Raw genomic sequence first — 22076 nt, forward strand, 5'->3', positions numbered from 1 at the left:
TCTGGTCATATTTTCCCCACTCAGTCATTCTGCTTATTTTGGAATTAACAGAATCCTAAAAATGCTTGTAGGAATACATTAGGAGGTGGCATAAATTCATGAGATTAGATTTTATCTTTCTTGGTTAGCCACTCTGTAAATCACATCCTGGACTTCACTGTTAGAATGTGAAGTGGTGAAGCAACATGCCTGGTTGTACTAGGACCAAACTGGGAATTTACTGTGTGGAACTGAGCAAGTCTCCTAATGCTCTTTGTCTCAGTTTACATACTTTTCAGAATAGTAAAACTAATTTTTTTCTCATTCGGACAGTCCCTGACAAAAGGTCATAAACACACTCAAAGTTTGTTTATTTTTAGAAAGCAAAATTTTAAATTAATGTCAAAATTTACTCTGGTCCTTTTGGGCACTTAATCTACAGATGGTTTTGTGGCTATTGTAAAATGTGCTTAAAATGAATCAATCTTGCATGCCTCATATATAGGAAAGTGGGAGGAAAGAACACAAGCAGGGCTCATAATGGCTGCAAAGAGAAGAGCAAGTGGAGGAGACGAAGTGTAAACTAAAAGGGAGCAAAAGGGAGGAATGGGAAGAAGAGGCCCAGAAATCGGGGAAAGAGAGCAATGTGATGAAATGGGGAGATGCTTTAAAAGAGATTGTTAATTTGATGTGATTTTTTTAAAGCCTTTCCTTTAAACCATTTTGCCTGTACTGTGGACACTAACATAGAACACCATTGAAGGAAGGGAAAACGCTCACTGCCTTACATTCACTTCAGGTTTTATATACATGTGAGATTAAGTGGGTGTATTGCACTTTGTCATACATTTCACTTTATCCTGTCGAAACAGAAATACCTCTGTTTGGTATCTACTATGAGGGACTAAAGGCTAGAGTCTCTTCTATTTACTTGACGATTTATATCCACTAACAGTGAGTGTACCTTTTATTGAACCCATAGAATATGCCCATCCTGCTTGAGAAGCAACATTAGGATACAGTATCCCTTCCATAATTAAATTATTGTATATATGTATATGAGGGTTTTATGGAGGGAGATAAATGCCTGATTCTGACAGCTTTGTAATTCAAACTAGGAGATTTGTTTTCATCTGTTTTGTAAGGCTTATGTTTGCATTCATATTTAGCATTGTTTGGGGTGAAAAGAACAAGAGCAAGTTCATCTTCAGCTATGAAGACCAGAGGGAAGAAGCTGCCTGGTGCCCGATCAGCTCAGTTCCATAGGATGAGATTTCTTTCCTCACTTTCAGCTCCTTAATATTATACCTATCATCTTGGTTGTGGTGCTGCTTCCTGTGTTCTCATCAGACCCCGGAGAGCTTGTCAGACACCAGCAAATTCTCCCTGGCAGTGTTAGGAATCTGAACATTCTTTTAAAATACTTCATTTAATAGAAAGAGATCTTCAAACACCCAGAATAATAAATTTAATTTCCCTTACTGTTACAGTGCCTGGAAGCAATGAGCCTTTCATGACCCCTGGACAAATGCCTAACAGTGGAATACAAGATATGTATAACCAGAGTCCATCTGGAGCAATGTCCAACATGAGCATGAGCCAGCGACAGCAGTTCACTTATGGAAGTGGCTATGACAGGAGGTGAGTCAATCTTTAGGAAAAAGCAAAGCCCATTAGTGAAAATGATCCCGTCTCTCCCCTTCTCATTTTCTCATTGCACCTTGCAGAGAACATAGCAGCCTACATTTCCTACAGCATCTTACTGAATCACTGCGAGTCAAACCACTGGTGATGACTGAGTCTAGCTGTTCACAGAAATTAATAAAGAGGAACTGTCACACCTTAGAAGTCACTCAAGTTGCAGCAGATCAGCTCGTGGGTGTGTTTGACAGCTGCCTTCAGCTGGCAGCTGGGCGGGGCTGGGCTATGATGGCATAAAGTAGCACTTGAGTTAGTCTTCTGGCCATGTTTTCACCCAAACAGTTGCCATTTGGCTTTTTATATGAAAACAAAATGCGCAGTCTAAACACATGTGATTTGTGGTCTGTTCGTGAATTGCCTTTGAAGAGTCTGGAGCCTGTTGGCTGAGCTGTAGGGACATCAGTCTTGCAACGTGTCCATCAGGGCCCTTATAAGTTGGTCTTTCAGTGAAGTACACAAAATAAATTTGGTCCTCTTTTGTTTATTTGGGGAAAGGCTTTGGAAAAAAAGTCGGTATAATCACTGGTGTCTAAGCATTGGTTTAGCAAGCAGAATGGTCTGGGAATGTTTGGATTATATTAAGTATTCTAGTAGGTTTTGCAGCTCTAGCTGTATTCCTGCTTTTTCTTTCATTAGCCTGTGTACTTTAGCTTCACTTTTTGTTTCCTGATGGTAGACAGAGTGGCGCAGTGTGGCAGAGTAGTTTTTGGTCAGAAGTTTTAAGTAGTAGATGTGTAAACTAAAACAGATACAATCATATTGTTCAACAGGTCACATTGCTGGGGAGTCAGTGAGAGTAAGGGTTCCACTGGAAGGTGATAAGTCAAGAGAATGTTTTCTTTAAGGGGCATGATTTGTTTTATTTTGTTGACAACTTTGGAGAATAAGTGCTTTTTACAGAATGAGGTTTCCTTTGTCATTTTTAGGTCGGATCATGGGCTGGGTCCTGAAGGCAGTATGGCACCACCTGGTCAAAGCAACATGGTGCCTTCAAACAGTGACCCAAGCATGTATTCTCCTAATCGTTACCCTGGCCAGCAAAGGTGAACACTGATTTCTCTGTTTGTAATACCCACAATAACCAGCTAGTGAGTGCTAGCAGCCTCTGTGAGAGCACATAGACAGAATATGTGGCCTCTTGGTGTGTTACTTCTGTTTTGCCTGTTCTTGTTTAGGCTTTTACCATTGGTTCAGTTTCTGAGGGGGGACGACAGAGCCTTGGGTGAATCAGTTGAGTTTCTGTAGTCATAGAATCAGAGATGTTAGAAAAGGGGTGTTCATTCTCCCTTGTATATCTGCCTGCCAACACTGAACTAGAATATAATTTATGGGCCCAGGTTCTTCAGAGCAGCATTAAATGACACCACTTCTGAAGTTTCCCACAAGTTCACCTGGCTTGTGGTTATCCTGTGGCTAACAAACTGAACATTTAGAAAGTGTTCCCTTATGTATAACATACGTGTACCTTTGCTCAGTTTTAGCTTATTGCTTGTACCATCTTGGACAGCTATAGGCAACTGCCATCAGTTTACATTGTTCTTTTAACTGGCATTAGAGAATTCTCTCCATTCACATCATAATTTTAGAAGATACTGAACTGCTATTACTTTCACTCTGGTCATCTCTCAAAAAAAAAAGTGAGTTTTCTGTGCTTTTTGAAAAATTAGGTTCCATTAGATCTTGTAATATGTCAGGTTCCCCAGTCCTCTGTTTCTGTGGTTCTCCCTGATATATTACTTCCATAATTATCCTCTAATTGTAGATGTGTTCTCACTGGTAGTGTACAGAGAGGAATTACTGACATATTGGCCTGCAATACAGTGTTATTTATCAATCTTAATACTTTCCAAGTACTTCATTTCAGCAACCTAAATTTCATTCAGATGTGCTAAAAATATTGCAGTTACACTGTTAGTGCTCCTCAGAGGTCTTAAAGGCCACAGGTAAGTTTCCAAGTGCAATGCAACTCTGTCTCTTATGTGTATGCTTCATTATGTAGCTTTAATTAACAATGACATGAACATTAGCAAAATTATGAGTACTGTTTTTACTCACTTTAAATTGGCAGTCAACTATTGATTATATTCTTGAATGATCCAGAAAGTAGCTTGCTAGTAGACTGGCATGTTACAGATGTTACAACACAAGAATTTTTACTTGCAGCCTTTGAGCTGTACATCAGATACTTTTCCACCGAAGATGGGTTCTCAGCAGCTGCAGCTGCCTTTCTTACCTCTTTGCTGACCTTAACTTGTTCCCATACCTGACTGCTCCCTCTAAACCTCCTTGTTGCATCTTCACTGCTCCTGCTTTGTTGTACTTTATCTCCTTCTTCCCACTACCAGCTCCAGCAGAGCTTACTACATCAAGCTCAGGATCATACCATACTATACCTTCACTTTGTTTCCAAATGGCAAATACCTTCAAGGTGCAAGATCAACAGAGTATTTTACTTTTCCCGGTGGCTTGGAAGTTCCAGCAGCTCTAAGTGTTGCTTTGAATGCTTTATTTTAGGCATGAACCATATGGGCAGCAGTATCCAGGACAAGGACCTCCCTCAGGACAGCCACCATATGGAGGACATCAACCTGGCATGTATCCACAGCAGCAGGTAGGAGAGGGGAAGATGGCTATATTCATAACCTTTGGTTAATAAAATTGACCCCAAAATTCTGTATACATTCAAAAATTTTTTTATATGCTATATTGCTTTTGGCACAGAGGAGCACTGTAATTCTGGTCAAAATCATAGCCTGTATGGATGTATAGGAAAATGTGTTCATTACACTGGAAGAGTGTAAATTCTAACAGATGTTCTGTGGGTTTGGATGTGCATCAAGCGATTGTCCCAAGTTAATAACCAGCAGACTGGGAAATATAATGCATAGACAAGTAAAGTGATGTTGCCTCAGTTCCAGAAACAAATAGGAGAGCCACTTGGCTGGCAGGTTGAAGGGCCTTAACTTAATCTCATGCAGCTAAGTGAACCCAACAGAAAACTGGAACAAAGTAAAATGTGCAACACACTCAATTATTTACACTGCTGTGCTGGGTCATATGAGATACCTATCTTTAATATAGATCAGATGGCATATTCCTACATGTTATCTCTACTAATAATATGGTACAAATACATAAGAGAGAACATTATTGGCATTAAAAATAGTTTAAATGTTTGTACATTCCAATCTCCCTAACTTTGTAATAACTTCAAAAATATAAATTATATTAATTTATAAGATTATTTTTCTTAGCTATATGATTCATACCTTGTGAGCAAAATCCCATCTTGTAAGTCAATAGCAAAACTCCACTGACTTCAACAGGATCAGTTTCATTCTGCATGTTACTAATTTATTTTTAGTCATACAATACTTGAAGTTAGCTTCCAAAATAGAAGCTATTTCCTTATTATAAAAAAACTAAAATGTAAACTAGTTTTCAGCCAATTTCAGATAGTCCTTTTCGGTGGGGGAAATCAGGGGCAAGGGTGGGAGGGAGGGTGCTGTGGGGAGAACCCAAAAGAGATCTTAAATTGCACTGTATGAAAAATATATATAAATTTAAATTTCAGAATTTGTTGCTTATCTCTTTGGTTCATAACATCTCAAAAATAGCATAATTGAAAAACTGTTTTATTTTTTATGATGAGCATATGCTAGCAGTCTAGGTGATTTAGTGGGGAAATTGCAAAGATACATAACAGAACAGTTTGTGATATTCCATGCTAACGCGTGCAGGGAATATATTAACTACATGTTCATTTAGGCAAGGAGACAGCTAGAATTTTTAAAAATATATTTGGCCCTGTCCTTAGTGCTGTTTATATACTTTGTACAATGATTCTTGAATGCAAAATGCATTAAGGCAGAAAAGCAGTGAAGAATGAAGGACAAGGATCCTGATCGGCCTCGGCCTCTCCCTCCCATCCCCAGAGGATTCCATTTCTTCATTTATCTAGAGACTCGGTTGCCACTAGTTTATTTGCAATTTCCTAAATCTTACTCTGTAGTGGTACAGGAAGAATGTGAAAAATGACCCTTTCAAAGCTTTATCTCCAGCCTGAAGGCTAGGGAATGACCTGCAATGGAAGTGATTGGAGCATGAACTCCTGGGGCTAATGAAACACTTTGAGCCAGGTTTTTCAATTCCTGTATGAATGCTTATACCCCAAGAGCTGTTATGCAGCAGGTGACCTTATTGGTGGGTTTTTGTCTTCTGTGAGGTCTCAGAATTCCACATCCCTGGTGGAGAGAGAGAGACATGTTGTGCAGCCTTAGCCTCTTGCCGAACCTTTATACAGGAGGGGGGAGCTCAGGCCCATCACTGTCCTCAGCACTGGATACTATTAGGACTGTTGCCGCTACAGATACAAGAGTGCTGAAGTGCTTTTAAAAAGGCACATGCTTCATTCCCAAGTGTCTACTGTAAGCACTGAGTCACTGTGGCAAAAGAAACACCACCTTTTTAGGTGTGGCAACTGCCAAGTCATTTCTTAATGTATAAATTGGTCCCAAGGGTGGAATTTAGTACAGTAGTTCATGTAAGGCTGGAAACAGGTATTTCTCAGATAGCCAGACAGCTCTATTGCAAGTTTGAAAAAAAAATAATTTCCATGCAATACAGTAGTTGTGGGTTTATGTGCACCGAAGTTGGAAGATGAGTTTATGAATCCCAGAGCTGTTTTAACTTTCCCATATTGAATACATACAGAATTTTATCTGATCTTAACTCTAGTGCATTAGTATACATTGTGCAATGTGACTGAGCTACAGTTTCCAGGGGAGCTGTAACTTTGAATTTACCATAGATCATATATTCAAAAATCACCCATTTAATTCCCATTTTTTGCTTCAGAGCACTCAGTGTGGTTTGAACTATGGAACAAACTCCCACAGGAACTAGAACCTTACCACCTTCCCCTCACACAGCAACATGTCTTTTTTTTGTTTTGCCATCTTAAACATAAATACATACGAGCTTATATGGTTTAAAAACCACTCAGCTCTCCCCAAGGTAAAATAGCTTACCTCACACAACATTCCCCACTTGAGAGGGTGAGAAACAAAGAGGGAATAAACCATAGGTGGCAGCTTTTAGTTACATTGCTTAAGTCATTGTTGAACAGCAGGGTAAGAACCTGCATAAACTAGAATAGAATGTTTGGATGTGACCATTTGCTGTAATATTCTCACAGTAAATTAAATTGATTAGGATGATTTGGGAAGAGGACAGTTGCCCAAACAGAAGACATTCCTGGGAATTACCCAGAGTGTCAAATGCAGCAGAATTGTTTTCTCCTACTAATAAATTTACTGTGTGTAGCCTATGTCCTACTATAAGATCCAATGTTTCAGACATGCTTGCAGCATATCTTGTTACTTTAAGAACTTATTCAGTGCTTGTCTCTTGAAAAGATTCACTGGGTGGTTCTGAATTTTTTTTAAGATTTTTCTTCTTAGTAGACTAAGCATAAAAAAGAAGTGAAGATATTTTAGTTAGTGAGGACTGTTGCCTTTGCATGCATGTCTGAAATGACCAGTGGAATTTAATCTGACAGATAGGAAAGGAAAGGGAAAGGGAGAAAATCAGAGCAAGCATAAGAAAATTTAGCCCAAGGATAAGTTTCCTTTTAGTATTTGGTTGCAAGCACAGCAAAACAGAGGCTTAAAAAGAAAGGCTAATGGTACCACTGCATCCCTGACTCTGGAATCAGCACAATCCCTCTAGAACAAAGCACCTCCAGCTTTTTTAATGAGCCTTCAGCCAGTGTATTTGTATTGTGTATGGAGTAAAAGTGACACATCTTTCGAAAATTTTTTTTCAGAACTATAAAAGACACATGGATGGCATGTATGGGCCTCCAGCCAAACGCCATGAAGGGGATATGTATAACATGCAGTATGGCAACCAGCAACAGGAAATGTATAACCAGTACAGCAACGCTTACACAGGGCCTGACAGGAGACCCATGCAGGGACAGTATCCATATCCATATAACAGGGAGAGGATGCAGGGCCCAGGACAAATGCAGCAGCATGGAATACCTCCCCAGATGATTGGTGGCCCTATGCAGTCGTCATCCTCCAGTGAAGGTCCTCAGCAGAACATGTGGCCGACACGAAATGATATGCCTTACCCTTACCAGAACAGGCAAGGTCCAGGAGGCCCTGCACAGGCCCCACCGTATCCAGGGATGAATCGCACTGATGATATGATGGTACCTGACCAGAGGATAAACCACGAGAGTCAGTGGCCTTCTCATGTCAACCAACGTCAGCCTTCTTATATGTCATCCTCAGCCTCCATGCAGCCTATCACTAGACCTCCTCAGTCATCCTACCAGACACCACCCTCTATGCCAAACCACATCTCTAGAGCTCCAAGTCCAGCATCCTTCCAGCGCTCTTTGGAAAACCGTATGTCTCCAAGCAAGTCTCCTTTCCTCCCCTCCATGAAGATGCAAAAGGTTATACCCACAGTTCCAGTGTCGCAGGTCACGGGACCTCCACCCCAACCACCACCGATTAGGCGAGAAATTACCTTCCCCCCGGGCTCTGTAGAAGCATCCCAACCAGTCTTAAAACCAAGACGAAAGATTACCTCAAAAGATATTGGTAAGCATCAAAACAAAAGCTAAATAACCAAAATAAGCTGTGAAAAGGGGACTCTGATTTTGATTTTTTTTTTTCACATTTTAAGACTTTTGACAAATAGGGAACTTTGGTAACTGCGATGTGGTTGTCTCCAATAAAAAGGTAATAGCATATGCATCAGTGACGATGATAGGTAAAACTCATCCCAGACAGTCTGACATGAAATAAAGCAGTATTTTATATGGAAACCTAAGGTCTCCAGAAATGCATTAAAAACAAAGCTTGCCTCAAGATTTCAAAATGAGATGTGTTGAAAGGTCTTTCAGAATGTCCGTTAAGTCATCAATGCAACATTTAGCTGAGCAAAGCTTTCTCTGTTCTTATTCCATGGAAGCTCATGCTGTTCTGCTGTGTAGTTACAGTCTCTGCCTCCCTTGAATGGTCCATTTATTCATTGCATATTATTTGTCCTGTTTGTTTCTCCCCCTATTCTTTCCCAAGTATCTTCTTATCTTAAATTGCAGTTACATTTCGTACATTCAAGTTCCCAAACTTCAGATTTCCACGCTCCTGACAGAGTATTCTACCTTTGTTTACTGATTATTCTGTTTAGTCAGCTTCCTGAAGTTTTTATGATTATTTCAGCTTCAGCAAAGTCAAGAATGGCTATGTTAAGATATTCTCCAGTATTAAGGCTGATCAGCAATTAGAGAAAACTGAACAGACCTAAGTGGTTTAAGTAGGGTCTTAACCAATGTTTCAGTAACTATTTAATTTAAATTTGCATTTTTCAGAATGTCACAGTTTAATCTTTCAGGCACTCATTAACAGTCTTCAAGGATGCACTAATGCCGTTTTGCTTCTCCTTCTTTCTCCAGTAACTCCTGAGGCCTGGAGAGTGATGATGTCTCTTAAATCTGGTCTTTTGGCTGAAAGTACCTGGGCGCTAGACACTATTAATATTCTTCTGTATGATGACAGCACTGTTGCTACTTTCAACCTCTCTCAGGTAGGTGGGAAAGCAGTATACTTCTCAACTTTCCAAGGAAGGAGAACTGAAATAAGATGCCTACAAAATGCTGATGGCCTTCACAATTTCTTCTAATCAACGTAAATTTGAATATTGCAAAATGTCCACTTGTTAATGATTGGTAACAGTGAGTAACAAGGTGGATGTAAGTCGAATAGGGGAAATTATAAGCCTGAAAGAAAGAGGTTTCTTGTTGAAAGGAGCATGTAGGAATATAGGAGTTTTAGCACTGCCGAAAGACTAATGTATAAATTCACATAGTACAAGCACAATCCCAGAAAACAGCAGTATGTTAGTAATCTTGCTTAATTTATGTTTCCATAAAAGGCTTTGCAAAACCATATTAAATTGATTTGAAAGCTGTCTTTTGGTGATGACTTGTCCCTCTTCAGTAGTTCCATATGAGGTTGTGGGATTTTTTTTAATTGCTTATTTTCTGTTTGTTTTCTTCTTCCAGTGAATTAAGTTTTCACTGAAATACCAGAGTGACAATTTAAAGGCTAATATCCACTGTCTGTCCATAGGATGCAAGTAATACAGGATTTAACTGTGTGTGATTTTTGCCTCACTACCTCCCAGCCCTGCTCTAATCTTTGGCCTGTTAGGTGATAGTAATAAATGGCATGCTGATAATGCACATTATCTAAAATTTGTACAAATTAAATATTCAGTTTCTCTCTTCATTCTTTCCCTGGTTACTAATAGTATAACTCATAATTTTTTAAATATAATTACTTTTTTTTAAAATGCAGACACAAATGGTACATTTCATCCCACCTAACTTTAGAACTAGGGTATCTATAGCATGATTCATCTCATGTAGAAGAAGAGATCTAAAATAGGTCAGATGAATCATATTCTAGAAATGGCCTGTAAAAGACCATTGATTATAAAAAGAAATCTAGACAACTAGGTTAGGTGTGTAACTAGTACAGTGTTTGAAGTTAAATGAGGTGAATCTCCTCTGATTTCTATTAGAAATTGTGTTACTGCACCCTGTGCAAGTTGCACAGAATACCAGGCATATTGTAAATATATATGTTCTTTTGAATAAATAGTCTTTTTTTACTTTGGCCTTGAACTCTTGTTTCCAGTGGTGGTCAGGACTCCATATGATGACTCATAATTCATGCAGTTCATAAGCATCAGTTTGTTATTAATTGTTCAAGGGTTTGGCAATCATAAGGGAATCTAGAATGGACAAAAGGATACATTTTGCTGAAAACTTATTAGCCCACAATTTCAAAAGAAACAAACAAAAAAGAAACAAATTAAAAGCCTGACAGTGGGGCTGAATACATCATAACAGCAAAGAATTTTTAATAATAAAGCCATTGAGCGTAAGTTAATACCAAGTCCAACTACTGCCTTTCCATAAGAAAGTGATTACAAGTTAATTGAGAAGGTTAAACCTAAATGAAAACTGTTTCTGAAAGGTGACTTACAACACCAGGCTCCAATAACAATTTTTAACTATTGCCAGGCAAAAAGGGAGCTATTCAATAGAGTTGGGATGTTAATCTAGGCTGTCAGTACTCAGATTCTGAACTGCAGAGACAAAGAAGGAGAGGGAGAATTGTAAACTTCAGATATCTAATAAAAATACAAATCAGAAAAACTGAGTTAGGAACTTCAGTACTCTGTACAAATAAACAAGAATAAGAGGCACTTGGAAGGGGATGGAACAGCTAGGCTAAGACGTCTACTAGGGAGACGTCTAGGCTTAAAGGAGGCGTATGAATAAAGTTCTGTGCTTCTTATAGCTGTTACAGTTCAAGCAAATGGAGCCATGATAGTTTGACATTATGTACTGTTTAGACAGATACTAGAAGAGTTTCTTTTAACTTCTTTTAACTTCCATAATGCAGGACCTAGCCACAAGTCCACAGCAGGATGAGGGATGTAGGCATGTATGCAACAGTGTTCCTAATAAAATTCCATGCAGACAAAAATATTTATCTGATTTTTATGTTCTTTCTTCTCCCCTCAGTTATCTGGATTTCTTGAGCTTTTAGTAGAATATTTTAGAAAATGCCTGATTGACATTTTTGGAATCCTTATGGAATATGAAGTGGGCGATCCAGGCCACAAAGCACTTGATCACAAAGCAGCCAAGAAAGATGATAGTCAGTCCTTGGCAGAGGATACTGGAAAAGATGAGAATGACGAATGTATTGACTATTTTGATGAAGATGAGGAGGAGGGGGAGGATGAAAAGGTAGAAGGAGAAGAAAAGAGCATTGTTTTTTCCACTCCTGGTGCCATTGCTGATCCAAGTGAGAGGCCAAAACAAGCCAGTAAATTTGACAAGCTGCCAATAAAGATTGTAAAGAAAAATAATCTATTTGTTGTTGACCGATCTGACAAACTTGGACGCGTTCAGGAGTTTGATAGTGGACTTCTCCACTGGCAGCTTGGTGGTGGTGACACAACTGAGCATATCCAGACTCACTTCGAAAGCAAGATGGAGATTCCTCCACGTAGGAAAGCCCCTCCTTCCTTGAACTCTCCAAGCAAAAAGAAGGACCTCGAGGGGAAAGGTGAATTTGAGGAACAACAAGAAAAAAGTATAACAGCAACCATTGATGATGTCCTCTCAGCTCGGCCAGGAGCATTACCTGAAGACTCAAACTCTGGTTCCCAAACAGAGAGCAGTAAATTTCCCTTTGGGATCCATCAAGCCAAAAGCCACCGGAATATTAAACTGCTAGAGGATGAGCCAAGGAGCCGGGATGAGACTCCTCTATGCACCATAACTCACTGGCAAGACTCCTTGGCCAAACGCTGCATCTGTGTGTCAAATATTGTCCGTAGCTTGTCTTTTGTGCCTGGCAATGACACCGAAATGTCCAAACATCCAGGCTTGGTGCTGATCCTGGGAAAGCTGATCCTTCTTCACCACGAGCATCCGGAAAGAAAGCGAGCGCCGCAGACTTACGAGAAAGAGGAAGAGGAGGACAAAGGGGTGGCCTGCAGCAAGGATGAGTGGTGGTGGGACTGCCTCGAGGTCTTGAGGGATAATACATTGGTCACATTAGCCAACATTTCTGGGCAGCTAGACTTGTCTGCTTACACAGAAAGCATCTGTTTGCCAATTTTGGATGGCTTGCTGCACTGGATGGTGTGCCCGTCTGCGGAGGCACAGGATCCTTTTCCAACCGTGGGGCCCAACTCAGTTCTTTCGCCTCAAAGACTTGTGCTGGAGACCCTATGTAAGCTCAGTATCCAGGACAATAATGTGGACCTTATCTTGGCCACCCCCCCATTCAGTCGTCAGGAGAAACTCTACGCTACTTTAGTTAGGTACGTCGGGGACCGCAAAAACCCGGTCTGCCGAGAAATGTCCATGGCGCTCTTATCGAACCTTGCCCAGGGAGACACATTAGCAGCAAGGGCAATAGCTGTGCAGAAGGGAAGTATCGGAAACTTGATAAGCTTCCTGGAGGATGGGGTCACTATGGCCCAGTACCAGCAGAGCCAGCATAACCTCATGCACATGCAGCCTCCGCCTCTGGAGCCGCCTAGCGTAGACATGATGTGCAGGGCAGCCAAGGCCTTGCTGGCCATGGCTCGAGTGGACGAGAACCGCTCAGAGTTCCTTTTGCACGAGGGTCGTTTGCTGGATATCTCAATATCTGCTGTCCTGAACTCTCTGGTTGCATCTGTCATCTGTGATGTACTTTTTCAGATTGGGCAGTTATGACATAAGTGAGAAGCCAAGCATGTGTGAGTGGAGATTAGAGGGTCACATATAACTGGCTGTTTTCTGTTCTTGTTTATCCAACGTAGGAAGAAGGAAAAAAAAAGAATCTTTGCTCCTCTGCCCCATTCACTATTTACCAATTGGGAATTAAAGAAATTATTAATTTGAACAGTTATAAAATTAATATTTGCTGTCTATGTGTATAAGTACAACTTTTTATTTTATTTTTTTTAACCAAAGTTGCTGTCTAGTACATTCAAAGGTCACACTTTTTTTTTCCATAGATTATCCTTTACAATGTTCTTTTCCATGTTTGTATTGCATATTTTTTGGGAAGCGAACTAGTGACTTTTAAAAAATGTTATGGCAAACCATTGTATGATGGAAAAAAAATCTCACATCTTTGAAACAAAAAGGTGAAAAATAACCAACTTACCAAGTTCCTGTGTGTTTTATTTTTTCAAATAAGGAAAAAATAAAAAAAAACTTGTATACCATCACCCAAAGCTCTGTGCAATAGAAGATTCTAGTGATGTAGGTGTAGGGGATCAAGGAGGGTGTCAGTCAGTAGTCAAAATCCAAAACGATACTGGTTTCTCCTCGGGAGAAATGGTTACATTAGGCTAGGAGCAAAACAAAACAAAAAAAGTCAAGTGAAAAGATTTTTAAACAAAACCTGAAGTTAAACATCAATTGCTTCCTCACCAGAACTGTCTTGTCTACATCTGTTTGTTTTTTTTTTTGACCTTCCACAATGACAGTTCTTCACAATTCCTTTAATCATTTTTTAAAATATTTTTTTATTGCCTAAGGGCCGTGATGTATATAGAAGTTGTACATGAAACATACCCTCATTTTTTTTTTTTTTAGTACAAAGTTTTTAGTTTCTTTTTCATGATGTGGTATCTACAAAGTGATAGTAGAATTATTTTTTTCTTTCATTTGGGCCATATCTCCAAAAAATAATAAAAAAAAAAAAAGAAAAAAGGAAAAACCCAACACAGAAAACCAACAACTGAGGGTAATGTACAAGTTTCTGTATGTATAAAGTCATGCTCTATTTCGGGAGAGCAGCCGATCACAATTTGCTTTATAAATCAAGGTGTGGAAATGGTTACGTATGGATTGATTTAAGAAAATGGTTACCAGTCTACAGACAACAAAAATATATACAGGAAAAAAAAGGAAGAAACACAACTTCAAAGATTTTTCAGTGACAAGAATCTGCATTTGTATTTCAAGATAATGTAGTTAAAAAGAAAAAAACTTGATGTAAATTCCTCCTTTTCCTCTGGCTTAATGAATTTCATTTATTCAGTATAAAATCTTTATATGTTCCACATGTTAAGAATAAATGTACATTAAATCTTGTTAAGCACTGTGATGGGTGTTCTTGAATAATGTTCTAGTTACAGTGTGGGATATCGGAAAGCAAACTAATTACAAGAAAGAGCAATAATGATTATTCTCTTTCCCCTACTTTATTATTATGACCTTCAAAAATATTACGCTATTGTATTGCAGCAATTTGCTCTCCTTTTCAGAAAGCCTTCTCACATCACAGAGAAGTGTTTTTAATTATTATATATAAAACCACAGAGCCTCAAAGGGGAAGACATGGCTGACAAATGACAGTTCTGACTATGCAGGTATCCAGTCTCCATGCTGTGTTTGGGGGACTGAAGATGGATGTTAGAAAAAGTGACAAAAGATTTTGTTAAAGCAATAACCAACTTGAAGAAATTGATCTGTATTCACTACCTGTAATTCTCTCTGTTGGTTAAAGGTGCAAATACCCCAGTGATGTGGGTATTTAGAATAAACACCCACCCACTTCTCGATCCTGTATGTGTCATTGCATACTTATGTGGCCATTCATGCTGGGAGTCCCCCATTAAAGTGGATCAGGCTTTAATAGAGCACATCCATAGTTATAATTGATGGGAGATGGCCATTTCCATTTCAGGAATTATCTGGTTTCAGATACATCTCACCTGGTGATACCTTGTTTCTGAATATTGTTCAAGCACTAATTTTTGCTATTTCATCTTGGATCATTGACTTTGTTAGTGTGATCATAAAAAGCTAATAATAATCAATTTCCCTGGAATTGCCATGTAATTACACTGTTAGTGGATATCCTCCTCCCCTCTCCAATAACAATACCGAGGTACTTGACAATTACAACCCCCTTTGGCATACTGCCCATTTTGTTCATATAGATTGCTATAACATTAATATATGTAAGAGAATTTCAGAGACAGGAAGTATATACAATTATAAGCCAAGTTTGAAATGTGCCTCCCTACTGTCATGAAAAGTAATTTCTCCTTCTAGCTTTTCTTATTCAGTAATCACTCCCACATCACCTGCTGCAGTGGTCTGTCTTTCTCTTGCATATCACTGCTTTCAGAAATGCCTGGTGAATTATAACCACCTGTAATTCTTCATCACAGAAGGAGGCATATTTCAAGGATGATTTTTACAGCTTATTACTGGGCAGTGTGAAAGTAGTATCTATCCCCTGCTAAATGTATTTCTTACTAACATTTTACTGCTTGATATTGCCCCATGGATACAAGCAAGCTGTTAAATAAACCCTATGCACCCCTTTCTGAGCAAGGACAAAAAAGGACATCTATTCTCTTTTCTCTTCAGTCTTCAGACGCAGAGTCCCCTGAGGGAAACTACACCTGTGTCAAAATGCTCTGAGCTGTCAGAGGCAGCACTTCAATGTTATTCAAGACTGCTCTGAACCGGGTTAAACAACATGGGGGAAAAAACTACCCAGCCAGCCACATAAAATCCATATGTATGTAACATTTGCTGCTACTTTTCCAGCTGGGCCAAGAACTAGCTGAGGAACCACAAGAATGGAAGGAAAAGGTTAATAGTACAGACTGCCTGAACATGATTTTATTCTGTTACAGTAAGAGTAAACAGTCTAAATCACTGGGTAGTACTACTGCACATTTATTAGAAGAAAGGTGACACATAAGAACTCCAATTCCCTCTGTTGTCTTTGTATGATTTCACCTCTCCAACAGTGTTCTCTAAACCTTTGGAGAAGACCTGCTCATGAGACTTGTGAACTTAACATGCTCTAACTGAATCCTGAACAAGCTTGAGCTGCTGTTGGTATGGTTCCTACAAGAGATATTTTGGTTTTCGGTTTAAAAATCAAATTCTACAGTTTTGTGCTGATACAATCACTCTGTAGGGAAGCTGACAGTAGTACTAATAAGAAGATAAAATATTTCAAAATCTGAAACTGCAATGAGTTATTTAGGGGAAAGCAGCCCAATAGTATTTTAGGCACTAATCAAACACAAATATTTGACTTACATACATACATACATATATATATATATATATATACACATATATACATATATATACACATATATATATATATATATACATATATCAGTGATGTACCTGTTTCTTTGGCAGACCCAAGCAACTAATTACTTGCAGGATTGAAAGGGCATCAATGAATCTTACCTTTACAATCACTTCAGGAATTAAATGCTTATCTCCTTTGGCAGAAAAAAACAGTTTTGTTTCTTGTTAACATAATTTCCTACACTATTCTTTCAAAAAAACCCACAAAACAAAAACCAACACATGAAAACATCCTGCTCAGAAACTCTACATTTTCAACTACCCAAAAGGAAGAATGGAGAAGAAAAATTCATCTGCGTGTTTAAAAGCCTATGCACCTTCTCTTCCATCTTCTTTTGCTGTTTCACACCATAACCTGTGCCACCACTACCATGAGACCATTATATTTTTGGTCTGGATGCATCCATAAGAAAGATTTACTTAGAGAAATACTGTAGGAAAAGCATATGCTTGTGTTACACATTAATGATTCCTCGACAACATTTCTACAGTGCAAAGCAGGCTACACCTCTTCTTTCACAAATAATATGAAAGTACCTCTTGGTAATAAGGGAGTGTAACTGAAATTAAAAAATTCCTGTCATCTCCACTGTTCCCCCTTGTAGAAGAGAGAGGATTGTAAGCATTCATAGTGCAGATGCCCAAGCTAACTTGAAACTGAACTGAAGAGTGGGAACTGAGCTGAGGTGGCACACAGCTAGTTAACCCTTCAAGAAGCTGTGTGTAGGTTCCTTACTCTGCAGGCAGTAGTAATAACGTACCTAAAAATAATACACACCTGTTGCCCAAACACCATAATAACACTATCACAGAAGTCAGTCTTTTGGAGTTTTAACTAGGAGCAGTCTCAAAAAATTTTGAGTCAAGAGTTCTCCAGAGAAAGATGACTTCTATCACCATCAACATGGTAATGTCAAATATGTGGAAACCATGCTCACATACAAAACCACAAAGCAGTCACTGCTGCAAAAAAGCTTATTTTCCAAGTCATGAGCAAGTAACTGCAGGTAGAGAAGGAGGAGAAAATGGAAACAAAAGCAACAGTAAATTGAAAAGGCAGGTCCTACTCTTGTAGCAGGGTGGAATTCAGGGATCTAGAACATGGCCCCATACCGCCTGCAAATTTAATTTTCCTCAGAATAATTTGTGAAATTTCAGGGGACTCCCCACTTTGTTTTCTCAAGCAATCTAACAGTTCCCGTGGTAAATTCCTTTTAAGGATTATTGAGCCTGAAGAAAGGAGAGAGAAAAGTACTAATGAAGGAAAGGGTGAAAAGGCATGGTCATTTGGAAAACGGGAGGCAGAACACAAAGACAGAGCTGAAAGAAAAGCATCGTATGTCCCTGCTACATTGCTCTATTTTTACATTTGGATCATTCCAAGGAAAAGAATATTTAAACCAAACTAGGTGAATTTCACATTTCATTGGTAGTTGATATAAGTAAAATGGAAGTAAAAAAAGATTTTCAGTGGTAGTGGGACCAAGGGAAGGAAAATAGGAGCTTCCACATGCAGACTAGTAAATTTAGTTTTTACTTAATTACATTTACCTTTCCAATTCCCAAGACAGCAGGAATGGGGAAGGATTAATACTGTCTGCATTTTTAAATCCAGCCCCAGATGTTTATTTGTGCACTGTCAGAAATGGGTTTGCAAAGTCTGGCCATTTTTTCTGTGATTGTCAGTAGCTGTGGATACAAGAGGCAGCTGTTCTGGACTGCATGCTAAATACAGCTATTCACATGCCTAAATGACTCAATTTGTACTTCTAATTACTTATTCTAACACAAGCTAAAATGTATTTCATTTCAATGCTGTTGTACCGTGTAAAAAAATGTAGGTTTATACTTCACATTTGTTTTAACTGGCCTAAACTAATGAGATGAAGTAGCAAGATCCTCATCTGATGCCTTCAACAGAGCTACAACATTTTCTCCTGTACTTATTAATTTACTTGGTCTGCCATGACTTAGTATATATTGCATTTCCATTAATTAAGGGTGGTTATTTACATTGAAAGGGTGATGTGGTAGAATTGCCTAGCTAGCAGAGCAAATCCCTAATGACTCAGGCCTCTCTACAATGTTTATTCAGGTCTGTAAAGAGTCTCCTGAATGACAAACATTCTGACTTTTGCTCCACTGTAGAGTATTTTTTAAGGGCAAGCTGATACATTATCATGCCAGCAGAAGGATGTATGTTTATCTAATGTGAAAAACACATGCTAGGAAAAGTTTACAATACTCCATGATGAAATTCTGCTTTACATTTATAAATTTGCTTACCAGTTCTATGTATACATCTGCAACTGAGAAGAAGAAAAATAACTTAATCTAGTACGTTTTACTGTCAAATTATAACACAAAACTGCAAAATCAAGTATTAAATTTCTTTCCCTCCAAGAGAATTTGAAAAGAAACAATGTTCCACTAGTTTTGTCACCACCACTAAAGCTTACAGTGACTTATAGAAGATTCTTTTTTTGTCTTTGAATACTAAATATGAAGCTCTGTACATAATGAAACACAACAACTGAGAAATACTGAGATTTAAGCATAAGGCTTCATCTGCAGAACTAGCATTATACATTTTATATGCAATTAGGGAAGACAGACTTTTAACAACAAGTTATTTGGTATCAGTATCCTGAACCCACCTAAAAAAGGTGTATTTTCACCCCTTTTGTATAGTCATGCAGGTTTCATTGGCATATGTCTCATAACATAGTGCAGGAGAAGTTGTTCTCTTTTGTTCCTTTTTTTTTCCTAATACTTACTCCCTAAACCTCTCAGGTTGCTTCCTTCCTTTCCACAATGCGTTAGTACCAAATACAGAGTCCTGATCTTTTAAATAACTGAATAGCATAGGGTTTGTCTATTATTTATACCTTCTAGTATACAGAGGGATTTCTTCTTGTGCTGGGTTGTGTCCCCACTTCTTGAGACAGTAGCATCCCCCAAAGGTTCTTATCCTGCAGGGAAAATTGACTACAAGGGACTCCCAGTGTTAGTAGTGTGGAGGTGGTTGAGATCTGCCAAGGGGAGGTAAAGAAGAGAAAAAAATCTTCAAGTCACACGTTTGACATTCTACACCTTCAAAAGATGGGCATATTACTTACAGTAAGCATAAGTAGCCAACCTTTCCAGTCAGCTACTATAACTTCCTCAGCTTTTCTACTACATAGAGTATTTTGAGTAAAGGGAGTTTTCTTTAAATATCAATGAAGTTGCCCATTCAAAAGCCAGATGTATGACCAATGTACCCTGTGAAAATAACATTATAGCCTCTATAATGTCAGCTCATTCAGTACCTCAAGTGGCTCATGCATTTTTATCAGCCTAGAATATGCCAACCTTCCACAACAGGCATATCTTGTCTAGGAAAGGCAACTCGCAGAACCAAAACACTGACTAGCAAGCCAACAGCTGAGATATATTTTGTTTCTTATGTATGGCATGAGGAAGAAAATATACCAATATATAATGTGTCTGTACAGATCATATACATTAAATACCTTCTTTTAAGCAGGAGACTTTTAAACTAACTTCATTAGCTTCTTTTATCTTCAGCTGCAGCTACGTACATTCTTCTGGCTGTGACCTTAGCCAAGGAGGTTACCATTCCTGGCCTGCACCTCCTAGATGTTACTAGCTCCCTGCGAACACAGCAGCACTCCTGCTAGGGTACTGTTTCTAACCTAGTGCAGGCAAAGCAGGTTAAGCACTTAATGCGTTCAGGTGTTTGGTTTGCTTGTTTTTCCACCCAGAATATTTTGACAGCTGCTATGACCGTACACTCACGGAGTTATTCACCCATTACACTATGGACAATGATTTGTTGCTGGCTGCAAACTCTCCAGAAGCCAGTAGATTTGATTTACCTCCCAGAGCATCTCAAAACCTAGTGTAAGAGAGAACTGACATGCATTGGACCTTCAGCCTGACCGCACAAAGAGCAGCACAGCTTCTTGCCCCAGGTACAGGAAAAGGATGTGGTGCTGGAGTGATAAGTCATGCTGAAAGGGCACTACAAAATATACTGGTAAATCACTATCCAAGGACATTTAACTGCTATTAAATTCCTCTAATAGGAAGTCTAATCTGCACTGTTTGCTTAGCTTATAATATCTGGACCTGCTAGTTATGAAACTATACATTCTACTAAAGGAACACAAGGAAGACTTCTCATTTCCCTTCTGTGTTGGGCACAGATCAGCCAGCAGGCAATCAATCCATCAGTCCACACAAAGGCCATGCACACAGTTTTGGGCAGCAGTGCCATCACTGAACAGCCATGGAAGGAAGCCAAGAATCCCCTAATTTGCATGAATTTGATATTTCCTCTCCATCAGCAGCAGTCATTTACCTTGGGACAGAACGTGGTGGTGGGGTTTGGAGGGAGGGTTGTTCCCAGCTTTCAATTTTTAATTATTTAGTAGTCAGTTTGGTGGGAGGTGACAAGGATACATGGAGAGAAGTACCCATAACTCCTCCCAGTCTGATACACTGAACCTCATTCTCTATGGGACTGTGCCAAGAGCTCCTTTTGGCCCTGCTCTCATAGAATGGTTTGGGTTGGAAGGGACCTTAAAGATCATCTCGATCCAACCCCCCTACCATGGGCAGGGACACCTTCCACTAGACCAGGTTGCTCAAAGCCCCATCCAACCTGGCCTTGAACACTTCCAAGGATGGGGCACCTACAGCTTCTCTGGGCAACTTGTTCCAGTGCCTCACCACCCTCCAAGTGGAGAATTTCTTCCTAATATCTAAACTAAACCTCAGTTTAAAGCCATTCCTCCCTACTCTACAGACACCCTTGTAAAAGGTTCCTCTCTAGCTCCCTTGTACCAGTCTCCAGTATCCTTTAGGTATGGGAAGGCTTCTGTAAGGTCTCCCCAGGGCCTTCTCTTCTCCAGGCTGAACAGCACTGACTCTCTAAACCTTTCTTCCTAGGAGAGGCGCTTCAGGCCCCAGTCATATTTGTGTCTGTCCTCTGGACTTGCTCCAACAGGTCCTTGCCTGTCCTGTGCTGGGAACACCAGAGCTGGATGCAGCACTCCAGGTGGGGGTCTCACCAGAGTGGAGTAGAAAGGGATAATCATCTCCCTTGACCTTCTGGTCACTCTCCACCCTCCCTCCCGTGTGACACCTGCCTCTTGTGTCCTGCTAGTTTCTCTCCTACGTACAAAACCAGCTCAGCAGGAGCCATCCCAGGCAGCTTGGCCTTCCCCCAAACTGCCTCAGCTCCCATGAGGGGCTGCCCTCCTGGCACCTTCCAGATCACTCTCATCCCCTCAGCAGCAGCCTTGTAGGTCTGTGTGGGAGAAGCTGGGGAAGCCAAGCCACCAACCCACATGCAGCCCCTCTACACCCAGGGCAGCATTTTACTTTAAGAACACTTTCAAAGGAGTGCCTGTTTTCAGCAGCACAAGGTGTATTTGCCCCCAGCCTACTCTTTCATCTGCAAATACATAATGCAATTACCATAAGCTTAAATTTATTGTTTAAAATAGCACTTAGGTTTAATGCTTTTTCAATACTTCTTTGTCATTTGAAATCAATTCATAAAATCCTTTTTTACACGTACTACCTAAATTAACTCCAATCCTTAGCAGAATCAATATTTAGCAGGTTCCTGCAATCCGTCCCAGTCTGTTGA

At 39.5% G+C, this 22076-nt stretch overlaps 1 protein-coding gene across 9 annotated transcripts in view; it reads left to right on the plus strand.

Annotated features, from left to right (window-relative positions):
* The window catches only part of ARID1B (AT-rich interaction domain 1B), a 324325-nt gene extending 309941 nt beyond the window's left edge, over positions 1–14384 (plus strand). For 5 of the 9 annotated variants that reach the window (XM_064649206.1, XM_064649207.1, XM_064649212.1 and 2 more), the window contains 5 exons: positions 1470–1620; positions 4195–4291; positions 7508–8297; positions 9155–9285; positions 11297–14384. In XM_064649206.1, coding sequence (XP_064505276.1) covers positions 1470–1620; positions 4195–4291; positions 7508–8297; positions 9155–9285; positions 11297–13009 — 2882 coding nt within the window. In that variant the 3' untranslated portion in view covers positions 13010–14384. Of the gene's footprint in view, positions 1–1469; positions 1621–2606; positions 2724–4194; positions 4292–7507; positions 8298–9154; positions 9286–11296 lie in introns of all 9 variants that reach the window. The other 4 variants (XM_064649203.1, XM_064649209.1, XM_064649204.1 and 1 more) reach the window with 1 other exon arrangement.
* Positions 14385–22076: the final 7692 nt, after the last annotated feature.

Source organism: Pseudopipra pipra, chromosome 3, assembly GCF_036250125.1.
Source record: "Pseudopipra pipra isolate bDixPip1 chromosome 3, bDixPip1.hap1, whole genome shotgun sequence".
Taxonomy (NCBI): domain Eukaryota; kingdom Metazoa; phylum Chordata; class Aves; order Passeriformes; family Pipridae; genus Pseudopipra; species Pseudopipra pipra.